The sequence below is a fragment of the Melanerpes formicivorus genome, unplaced genomic scaffold (assembly GCF_026170545.1).
Source record: "Melanerpes formicivorus ecotype bairdi unplaced genomic scaffold, bMelFor1.0.p_v2 SCAF_2952, whole genome shotgun sequence".
Taxonomy (NCBI): domain Eukaryota; kingdom Metazoa; phylum Chordata; class Aves; order Piciformes; family Picidae; genus Melanerpes; species Melanerpes formicivorus.
In genome coordinates, this window is record NW_027145303.1 from 1 (window position 1) to 11,790 (window position 11,790).

Sequence of the window (11,790 nt, forward strand, 5' to 3'; positions counted from 1 at the left end):
AGATTTCTGAAATGTTGGAGATATATGTAGAGATTTTCCTACCTTTTTCTTCTCTCACTCAGCTCTCCTCATGGACTAGATACTGGGTTATGCTTTCAGGATCAACTCTCCTGTACTTTGGAGCAAAATCTTTAAGAGGCACTGAAAGAAAACACGTAAGCTTTACATTTGTTCTATAACCGAAAAATACACATTCATAAGCAGTTCTGGAAGGGTGTCAGAAGTGCATCTGCCATTCCAGGCTAAGCCATCTGCTTGCATAACATGTACAGTCGAAAGTGAATCCCTGCTGCAGTCTGAGCTGTGACTGATTTGTCTCTTCCAGTATAAATCTACACCGGGTAAAAAAGTCTCCATCGTGGGCTGGATGGTGGCGCTGCCGGACGACCCTGAGCATCCTGATATTTTCCATCTAAATAACCCTGACAAAGGTAGATGTTGCAGGATGGACGTTGTCTGTGTTCTGTTTCTGTGACAGGGAGCAGTTTCATCTCTGTTAATGAGTTTGTAGGTTACAGAACTTGCAGTGACACTCACTTGAAAGACAGAAGAGGGAGACTTTCGATACGGGATTTTCAAGGAGGAGTACAAATGACATGGAACTTCTGCAGTGTGCTGTGGTGCCCACAGGGGCAGTGCTGCATCTTGACAGTTACTGTGAGTTTTGCAGAAGTTGCCCAACCAATGTGAGATTCCTGCATGTCCCTGTGCCTGCACAGCCTGATCTCCAGCTTTCTGAGCAGCTTTCTTAAAATTGGTCAATGTCAAATCTTCATTTCCAGAGGCCAAAAGAAGTATTACGAAAAGTATTCACACATCAAACCATTTGCCCAAAAAAAAGCCTTTTAAGTAATTGCTAATTACTTTTCAGTACTTAATTTTGAAGGGCCATAGCTCTCCCACCTGGATTACACTTCAAAAACTTCAAAATATCAGAAAGCCCCCAGAGGTACTTTGCTCTTTGAGTGCTTAAATAAAGATTTTTTGATGCTTCCTTTATTTGACATTTTCAACTTTGAGGCTGGACATGGATTTGAATTTGCAGTCCAACATCCATGGGTGTTGACTAAACTGCACAACTTGTGCAAGAAACAAAAACAAGGCACAGAGGAAACCTGCAAGAGGACTTTGAAGAAACCTTAAGTTCACAAATACCAAAACCATTCATAAGAAGTTTAGCACTGACCAGGAGTAAATCAGATGTGACCTAAGTGCTCTTTCCTGTGGCTGCAATTTGGCTTCTGCCTGTATGCTCCCCTTAGCTTTGCAGGCCACAGATGTTCTCATACTCCCTTCACCCAAGGACTGTTGGATAATGTGCCTCACATGGACTCTGTTATATGAGCAGCAGAGCCTGTTTGAGCATTTGAGGTGCAAATTAAAGCCCTGGACTGAACTGTTAATTTGGTTTCTGCACAGAAATTGTAATCCCTTGAAGCTACACTACATGTCTGCCTGCAAATTTAGAGCCTTTGATTTTCTTGCTTTTGTAGGCAATGTTTACAAGTTCCAGACTGGTTCAAGGTTTCATGCAATATTATGGCATAAGCATTTGGATGATGCATGCAAAAGCAACAAGCCTCAGGTAAGGCTGTGAAACTTCTCTCTACCCACTTCTGTCATGTTTTCCAGAAAATCATTACTACAAAAAGATAGCTTGTAACACAAATCAGGCCCTGTGCAAATTCAATCACCTTAACAGCATATAACCTCTACAGTCACTGCTTCAAGGGAGGTAACCCCACCTGTACGTCAGGAGAGGCTTTCTCACAGTCAAAGCAAGCACACATCCTGCATTTACTCCAGTGACTGAAGCTGTAAGTGCCACTGAAGAGAGGATCCTATAAAATGTTCTCTTTGTCCTTTACATAGCAGCCTCATTGTCCTCTGGAGGCAAATGCTCATTCTTGAAAGGATTTACAAAGGTTATGTTAATAGGATACAGATCCATATAGAACCTGAACCAGGATGCAGCTTAAGAATCTTCACACACTCACATTTGCCCCCAAGCATGCTGATGCCATCTTGGAATACTTTGGCTGGATTTGGTCCATTAATAGAAAAATCATTAGTCTTTACCTTTCTGGTATGGGATTAGCCCTCTTTTGGATCTTCTTGGGACTGACTAAATTTTCCACATTGGATAATAAATTATTAGCCCTCTCTGGTTTGTAACCTTGCAGTTTTTTGGGGTCGGAGTGGCTGGAGAGCTCCCAAACAGAGAGGGACCTGGGTGTGCTGATCGACAGCCACCTGAATATGAGCCAGCAGTGTGCCCAGGTGGCCAGGAGGGCCAATGGCATCCTGGCCTGCATTAGGAATAGTGTGGCCAGCAGGAGCAGGGAGGTCATAGTGCCCCTGTACTCTGCTTTGGTTAGGCCACACCTTGAGTACTGTGTCCAGTTCTGCGCCCCTCAGTTTAAGAAAGACATTGAAACACTTGAAGGTGTCCAGAGAAGGGCAACAAGGCTGGGGAGAGGCCTTGAGCACAGCCCTGTGAGGAGAGGCTGAGGGAGCTGGGATTGTTTAGCCTGGAGAAGAGGAGGCTCAGGGGTGACCTCATTGCCCTCTACAACTACCTGAAAGGTGGTTGTAGCCAAGAAGGGGTTGGCCTCTTCTCCCAGGCAACCAGCACCAGAACAAGGGGACACAGTCTCAAGCTGTGCCAGGGGAGGTTTAGACTCGAGGTGAGGAGGAAGTTCTTCACCGAGCGAGTCATTCGGCATTGGAACGGGTTGCCCAGGGAGGTGGTTGAGTCATCGACCCTGGAGGCGTTCAAGGGGAGATTGGACGTGGCACTTGGTGCCATGGTCTAGGCATGGGGTCTGTGTTGACAGGTTGGACTTGATGATCCTCGAGGTCCTTTCCAACCTAAGTGATACTGTGATACTGTGATAGTTTTCTCTGTGCTGTAAGAGGCTCGGGAACATTGTGTTGCTGAGTAATTTCTGTTCTCTTCCAGATACCTGCTAATCTAATGTCATTTGAATAATCTGCTCTCCTGCCTGGTGTGACTTCAAGTGCCAAACTGCAGGCTGTTGTTCTCTGAGGAGGAAGAGGAGAATGGTTTTCCTGACATGAGCCAGCCACAAATATTTCAGCACTTTCCTGTGTAACTTGAAAGTGATTCTGACACCGCTTTTAAAAGCAGAAAGTGAATGTTGTCCTTAGGACCAGATGTAGTCTCATGCACTGAGTGAAAACAGACAAGTTAGATGGACAGAAGATTAATCCTGACTCCTGCAGGATTGTAGAGCCCTTGACTTTTTGTGGTCAGAGACTGCCATGAACTGACGTTTGACCACGAACTGAGCATCACATCTTCTGCCAATTCTTTTTTAAACGGTTCTTTTTATTGTTAAGCTGCTTTGTGTGACTGAACAATATTTGGCCCATGTTGGGTTTCAATTCTTTCTAATGCACAGAATGATTGACAGTGTTAACTTGCTGCAAAGTGTCAATTAGGATAGAAAATTGTGGAACAACATTTTTATAATCTTAAGTGCACTGAGTTGCTTGGCAATGTGGCTGCCTCAGATTTTGTATCAAATCTCTGGACACTTCTGCTGTTCACATTTGAGCTATTTGGGAAAAATGTATTTTGGCACAGGACAGTTGGTTTTCTTTTCCTTCAGTTCTTGGGGGTGCTCTGGCAGTGGATTTAAGGCCATTTAAACATATGCTGTGCTAAAGGCTGTCTTTCATTCTCTCACTTAGAGGCATAGATGTTTACAAGTTTGGGGGTTCTTCAGTTTGAATGTTGCTCATCTTAAATGCCTTGGTGCAGTGAAGCAGGTGCTGGGGTGTTATGTATCACGAGGCTCTGGCTCCTCAGAAGGAGGAGATTGATGCTCCTGTTCTGTCTTTCTGCAGCTGACTCTGCTCTGCTCAATTCCATACATGATCACCTTTGTGATACACAGCACTAGCACATGGTACCACTGCTGCTGGCAGTGGAAGCTAAGGAAGACTGACAGTGGAGCAAGTTCACAGAAGCCTCCACAAAAGCATCTGGAGAAAGTGAATGTAACTGAGCCTTTTCCTCTGACAGAACTCTCTACACCCATAGCTGTATCTCAGCTGTGCCCTAGTGCTCCTGTGGTCAGGTTTTTTTCTGTTCCCATACTAAGTTCAGCACTTACTCTGCTTGAAACTCTTTTTGCCATAAGGCACCAGAATTCATCCAGAAAACCTCATCTGAGTTTCCCAAGATTGCCTAGAGGAGAAGTTTGCAAGTCAACCTGTGTCTTACACACTGTAGAAAGCTGGAAATCAGTTTCCTTGAACAGAACCTCTATTAGAACAAACTCCCTGGCATTAGTAGCATCAGGTTTGAACCATGTGCAGAAAGGTGACCAAGTTGGTGCCACCCTAACCAGAGCTGCTCAAGTCAAGAGGGTTTTTTAATGTAACATTACTAAGGTTTTCTTAATGTAACTTTCCCCTTTAAAAGGGAATAACCTGATCTGTCTTCAATATAAAGGACATTTAAAATGGATCCCTTACTAGCATGAAATGAACTTGCATTAGAAACACATAAATGCTTACTCATGTGATGTAGTGGAAAGGAACACCAGTAAGGACTTGTGAGATGGTTTCCAGCATATTGTAATTGAGATAAACTAATGAGTGCTGGAACCATGTCCAGTTATGCTTAACAAGCCTCCTTTGGAAGGAGCAGTAACTGCTAGCTGATAGAGTAGCAGTGGAGTGATCCTGTACATGTGGAATTGAATAGCTTTTAGAATGTAAGGGTCTCTGAAGCATTATATATGTTATTGTATGTACAAAAGGTAGTCTTCCAGCCTTCAAAAACATACTTCTACTCAAAACTATGACCCATAGATGCTCTTGGAGCAGCCACAAAGGTGTCCATTTCCACTCTCTTGTAAAACAGAGTCCCAACAGAATGGAAGCATCTTCGCCAGCAACGCTGATGGGCTCCAAAACAGCCTGGCAGGAATGAGCAGCAGTGTTTCTGAATTACTCTTACCCCTAGGCACTTATCACTGGCAGAAGATGAATCTGTGAAGAATGAAACCCTTCAGTTCTACTCAGTCCTCAAGCTCAAATCCTACTCAAAACCTTGGAGTTTGGAAAATATGTCAAAATTAACTTCACCTCCCTAGCACTGGTGGGGGTTTTTGAATGTAAAAAGCATTACACAGGGAGAGATGAACACAGCAAATAGTATTTACACACCAGTCAGGTAAGCATCTGTCAGTACAGCACAGCTGTGAAATTGCTGCAAAACAGAAACCCAGTGTAGGCTGTGTAGGGCTATTACTAAAACACCTTAAACCCATTTTAAATGTGGATTACGAGTATTAAACAGTTTGTAGCTGCCAATGTTTTATGCTGTTATCTGGTACCATTTGCTGTCACCTGGTACCTCTAAAGCTGCTGTTGAAGTACAACATACTGCGTATCAGCGCCCATCAACACAGCATTCTCACAGGAATACCACAAACCGTGGAGCTTCTCATCCCTCAGAGAGAATAGCTGAAGCCACTGTGGGAAAGCAAACAGGATCTCAGAACTCTCTTCAGACTTGTGAAGATAATCAATGTCTGTAGGGCCATATCATGAACTTGCTGATGTGCAGTGTTGCTGGAACTCAGTGCCAAAATGCATGGGGGTTTGGTTTTTTTTCCAAATAGCACTAAAACGAGGCAAAGAAAGTAGTCCCCAGACGGTGACTTCCTTGTCACATAATGTAAACTGATTTCAACATTTTTTTGGTTTGTTTATGTGTGGAAAAACTGGTTTGCACTATTTTTGGCTGTTATTTTCCAGCAGTCCACTGCATGCCATTTGTGTAAGGATTCTTTCTATGACTCTTGTGAACTGTCTCACCCATAAATAACCCCGGCGTTGGAACCTAGGTTTTTTCTGGCAAAGTATTTTGTTACCTCAGTCTTGTATCAAGTTGCTGTATTTTTCAGTTTGTTACATTGATAATGATTGTTTCACTAATTAAATACTTTAATGTAAAAAAAAAAAAAAAAGGAAAATATATGAAAAAGACAAAAAAAAAAAGGTTGTTTACTTCAGCTGCAGTCGCATTTGGTTGTAAGTTTGAAGCTGTGCAGAGTATGTATGCTCTTGACCAATAAAGCACTCTGGAAAAGAGGAGTAGCAGAGAGGCAGAAGGAACATTTTAGCCCAAAGGCAGCAGAAGTTTTATTTGTGAGTACTGAATGGTCCTCACAAATAAAAGAAATGAGTTGAACACACTTGACAGATCAATAAAGGAGTTGAACAAGACTTCGGTGCAGAGTGTGCAGCCGTTTGATGACCCACCCCCCAGCTATTAAAATTAGCTGGTGGTGTTGATTGACCTACTGCAACAGGACCCTTTGGGTGAAATGGTGATAGGATAAGAGGGAACAGCTTTAAGCTTGAGGAGGGAAGATTTTGACTGGAGATTAGGGACAAATTCTTCACAGTGAGGGGGGGTGAGACACTGGAACAGGTCGCCCAAGGAGGTGGTGGATGCCCCTTCCCTGGAGATGTTCGAGGCCAGGTTGGATGAGGTCTTGAGCAACCTGGTCTAGTGGAAGTTGTCTCTGTCCATGGCAGAAGGGTTGGAAGTAGCTAATCTTCAAGGTCCCTTCCAACCTAAACCATTCTATGAATCATCTATAAGTACAACAGAATCAAAATTTCTAGCAGAAAACTGAAAACCCCTCTGATTTGCAGTTCTTTCAAGTGGGATTTAGTAAGTCCAAAGAAGAAAAGATTAATATATCCTATTGTTATCCCAAGAAAAGTATTTTACCATTGGCAAACTTGCCCTTTGACTTGAAAAGCCAGGTGAGGTTCTTTGCACTTGCAGTTAAGCTTTTTTGCATACTCACATTGTCAACTCCACCCAGGGAAAGCACGAGGAAAAAGTGTTTCATCCCCTGCTGAAATGATCTGCCCTGCCTTACACAGCACAGCAGTGCAGATGTGTAGTTGTATCTGCTGGGATTAAAACCTGAAGTTTCCTTTCTGATTTCAGTACTGAATTCAAGGTTCAGTCAGAACCTTGAAGTGCTGAGCACAGCTGACAGGACTAGTCTAGCCATCAGGTGTTCAGTAGAACTTTCTGTTGGGAAAGATGGATGTAGAAACAACAATCAGTGTCCATGTTCTTTGATAACTTCTTAGACATACTGACTTTTGATCCCCAGGTGTAAAAAAACATAGAATGGTAGGGGTTGGAAAGGGACCTCCAGAGAGGAGGAAGGAAGGCAAGAGAACAGCAAGGATGAGCAAAGACCTGCTGGAAAGAGTATAGGGGTTGGAAGTGACCTCCAGAGAGGAGGAAAGGAAGGCAAGAGACCAGCAAGGATGAGCAAAGACCTGCTGGAAAGAGTATAGGGACATTGGTTAGTTATTTAGGGATGGGGTCAGGAAGGCCAAGGCATAGCTGGAGCTGAATTTGAAAGGGACTAACTAAGCTGCTATAGGTGTGTCAGCTAGAAAAGGAAGGTCAAAGAAAGTGTTGACCCATCAATGATCTTGACTGGTAAACATTAATAAGGGAAGACTCAAGTACTCCATGTTTTTGCTTTGGTCTGCACTGGCAGCCTCTTCCCACACTGCTCAAGTAGGTGGACTGCAAGGCAGGGACTGGGTGTGGTGGAATGATGCTGCCAAAGCGTTAGCAGAAGTGTGGTTAACCAGGAGCTTGTAAAAGCACATCTTAACAGAGCTGTTACTACATGGAAGAAACATTTAAAAAGCAAATCGAGTTAGAATCAAGTGAGAATGATTTACATGAGCAACCAAAGAGGCAAAAAGGTAAGGGATACCTTCACATTGAGTCAGGAGGTTCAGAGTAAAACCCCCTTGCTTTCTGAACTACACAGAGGGGAGTCTAGCTGTTGCTGGGTCCAGACACAGTCCCAGACTTGGTCAATGATTTACACCTGATGGAATTAACTACATAGATTCATCCTGCTATCAGTCCTGCAAGAAGGATCTATTGAAGGGTGAAGAAGGATCTCCGTCTCAGGTAAGGAATCCCAAACCTTGAGAGGTATCCCCACTCAGAGGGAGAGCCTCCTGGCATGCAGTCCGACTGCAATATAGGGAGAACTCAAACTGGGCTCATCCAAAGATCTAAAAAAGGTTTTGCCTCATGGAGCAAACTTGAGAGCTGCTGTGGCTCAAGGGTAGATCACCACCATGCAGCCACACTGCCCTGCGGGGACAGCTCAGAGGAGGTTCACTGTCATATTTAGGGAAGGAAGTGTTTGGCTCATAGTCAAACTGCACACAATGGGAAAGGCATGCACAAGGCTGTGTGTACCCACAGCTTACTTTGTGCCTTGACAAACAAAATTCAGAAACCCACCCACTACTCAGGAAGGAATTGCATGAGTGGTGATCCAAGGTCACACGCATCGATGCACCGCTGGGTCACAGCGAGGGTGGTGAGGCACTGGAACAGGTTGCCTAGAGATGTGGTAGATGACCCAGCCTTGGAAATATGCCAGGTCAGGTTGTTTGTGCCTCTGAGCAACCTGATGTAGTTGAAAATGTCCCCGCTGACTACAGGGGGGTCGTCTAGAGGACCTTTAAATGACCATTCCCACCCAAATCATTCCATGGAGCTGTGCTCATTCAAAGTAAGTAAGCTCCACTTTATGACTGGCAAGGAGGGTGGTTTGATTTTTGCAGAAACACCATTTCATGAGCAGTTGCCTGAGAGAGAAATTAAATGTTACCTAATGTGAAGGTGAGAGCAGAACTAACATAAAATGGCTGCTTATAGAGCTGTAAAAAAACCAAATACACACATATCCCTTTCCTGAAATGAGCTCCTTTTCCTGTCATGCCTCAGAAACAGGAAGGCTGTTGCAAGACTCTTTTATTACTTTGCAGTCTTGGAAATCACTTGGATCTGTAGAGTTTTCCTCCAGGGTCATGTCCAGCATTTCACTAAATATTTTATAAAGGAAGCATCAGTAAGTGTCTCTTCCATCTACAGAATGGTTCTTTCCACTGATAGCATCTTTTTAAATGGCAAAACTGAGTGGAATTCCTCTCCTCCAGACAGAAAATTAAACAAAGCGAGCACATTAGGCAGGAAAAGCAACAATCCCAGCAGTCCAAATTGCCATTATTGTTCCAGAGGCAAAATGCTGGGGAGGAAGACGAGTACTGCCTGCATTGCAGCATTTCACAACGAAGGCACAGGCTTTTGTGATACAGCACAAAGATTCGTTGTGAAGAGCTCGTTAAATGCTCATTATGCCCAAGCACCTTGTTTTGTAACCTGGGAGAGAGCGCCCAAAACCAGACGGTTAGTAGCTTGCAGACGCCAGGCTGTGCTGGAAGCGATGGCACTAGCAAGCTGCATTCGTTTTGCTTCTGGAATCAGTGATGGCTATTAGAGTATTTCCATAGCTGTGATCCATTACTGTGAATATTTGTTTGTCAAACTCTGAAAATACACCGGACCTTTCCTCAGGGACAGTGTAAAGAGAAAAGAAAATAAGTCCAAGTTTACAGGTCTCAGCAGAGCTCAGATATGAGGGCAATGCAGATAAGCCTGTTAGGAAGGATGAAAACACCCCTTTTGCGTCAAGCAAAACACAGTTGTACAGAAGAAAGTGCAGATAGCAATGAATTGGAGGAAGTATCCTTTATATTTCCAGACTCTTGTCTGTAGCCGTGCTCTGACTGTCAGAAATCAGCTATAAGGAAGAGTCAAGCTGTGTTCCAAGTGGTTACTTCCTTCAGATGATCCATGCTTTGGGTTTGCAGGCTTGGGGCAACTGAATATACAGCAAACAAGCCAGGTAAGAAGAAAAATATATTTGTCCTAGTGTGCATATAGAGGAAGGTCCATCCAGTTCTGCAGAACAGCTATGAAAATTATGTGCTATCTGATTTAATTGACACCACTATCTTAATACAACATTGGGTTAATTTCTGAACACATAGGCACACCCCAGAATCCTGGAAACACCTGACGTTAGGTGTAGCAAATTGGTTACCGTTTCTCAGAATAATACAAAGCTGTTGATGTGAACCTGTTTGACTGGAACATAATGAATGTAAGCCTCCTCTTTGGGAGGGTGAGGTCATACTCTTTCACGGGGCAGAGAGACCAGAAACCTCCAGGAAATCGAGGGAAGGGGCAACTAGCTGGTGCAGAAATGAGCAGGCGCAGATTAAAAAGGAGCAACAACAAACATCAAAACCCAGCACTTCCATTGAATCACAAGATGTTCTTTGCTGCTTCCAAGGGCAGCACACTTGGAAGTTCAATTAGTCCTGGCTGCATTGTTTAGTATAGTGCAATTAATTTTAATTCTTTCAACAACTGGGAAAGGCAGAGGGAATGGTGGCTGTTTCACCCACCAGCCTCAGAGAGGGTACGTTCGGAACTGCTGAGGAGGACTGATCCTTAGATCCTGAGGAGAGGAGTACAGGTGGCAGAATAAAAGCATGTTTTAACACAACCACTGGGTTTAGCCTGGAGAAGTGAAGGCTCAGGGGTGACCTCATTGCCCTCTACAACTACCTGAAAGGTGCTTGTAGCCAGGAAGGGGTTGGCCTCTTCTCCCAGGCAACCAGCACCAGAACAAGAGGACACAGTCTCAAGCTGCGCCAGGGGAGGTTTAGACTCGAGGTGAGGAGAAAGTTCTTCACCGAGCGAGTCATTCGTCATTGGAATGTGCTGCCCAGGGAGGTGGTGGAGTCATCGACCCTGAAGGCATTCAAGGGGAGATTGGACGTGGCACTTGGTGCCATGGTCTAGTCATGGGGGTCTGTGTTGATAGGTTGGACTCGATGATCCTCGAGGTCCTTTCCAACCTAAGTGATACTGTGATACTGTGATTATGAAAGCTTTGGAGTCAAACCCACACCCTTTTTGCAGCCAGTTTTGGGACCACAGTGTGAAGCTGAGCACCTCACATGTTGTATCTGAAAGTTCATCTAGTGTGCTGGCTTGGATAGATTGTTTTCTGCAGAAGCATCACATGTACTGAACCCATCCACAGCCAGAGAGAGATTCCTAGGTCCTAGAGCAAAACTTACAAGGATGTTCACATTATGGTTCATACTTGAAATTACTTTTTAAAGAACCAACATGAGATGGCAAAGACCTCACACAGTTAAAGGCAACATGCAATTAAGCTTCTCTTTTGGCAATTGCATTTCTGGAGCAGTCTCCAGCCAGAAGAGGACAGTGGTTGCTCACCTCTAACAAAATAGGTTGAGCAGATTCATAGAGCTGTTCTAAATCTGTATCAGAGGAACAATACCGTTGTCTTCCCCCAAGATTAGAGACAGGAACTTGCTAGCGTTAATAGAAGCCCTACAAGTAGCAGAGACTGTTCTCAGTGTAATATAGCTTGACCTGAGGCTGCCCTTGGAACTGCTCTTAGTAGCTAGCCTCATTCAGTACTCATGTAAGCTCTTCAGGGCATGCTCCATCTCCAGAGATGCAAAAGACTGACTCCAATGGGATAATTACATTCAATTAGCAGCAAAATGGGAAACGTTAAGTGGAGATCTAGCAACTCCCCAGCAAGGAATGTGCTGATTAATCATGAGGGGAAGCATCTGTGGAGCACATTTGGCTCTCCAATTCCGTAGACATCTGAGATCAATCTTTCCCTGCCTTGCTGCTCTCTCTGCTCTGAGGAGGGAGATCTTTCAATGCTAGAGCTACCAACTGCTGTACCACACCCTGACCCCTTGCTGCTGTGTGGCAGGAGCACGTTTGTTTCAGTCAAGAGAATGATTTCGGATTAAGGACAACACATCTCGCTGTGATATCAT

The 11,790-nt window shown here is 44.2% G+C and overlaps 1 protein-coding gene across 1 annotated transcript; it reads left to right on the forward strand.

Moving 5' to 3' along the window:
• The first annotated feature begins 32 nt into the window (after positions 1 to 32).
• LOC137440407 (ras-specific guanine nucleotide-releasing factor RalGPS1-like) lies at positions 33 to 6,936 on the forward strand. Its single transcript, XM_068136675.1, has 4 exons — positions 33 to 155; positions 326 to 431; positions 1,494 to 1,585; positions 2,963 to 6,936. The coding sequence occupies exons 1-4, from the start codon at positions 90 to 92 to the stop codon at positions 2,990 to 2,992; spliced, it is 294 nt and encodes a 97-aa protein (XP_067992776.1). The 5' UTR covers positions 33 to 89; the 3' UTR covers positions 2,993 to 6,936.
• Positions 6,937 to 11,790: the final 4,854 nt, after the last annotated feature.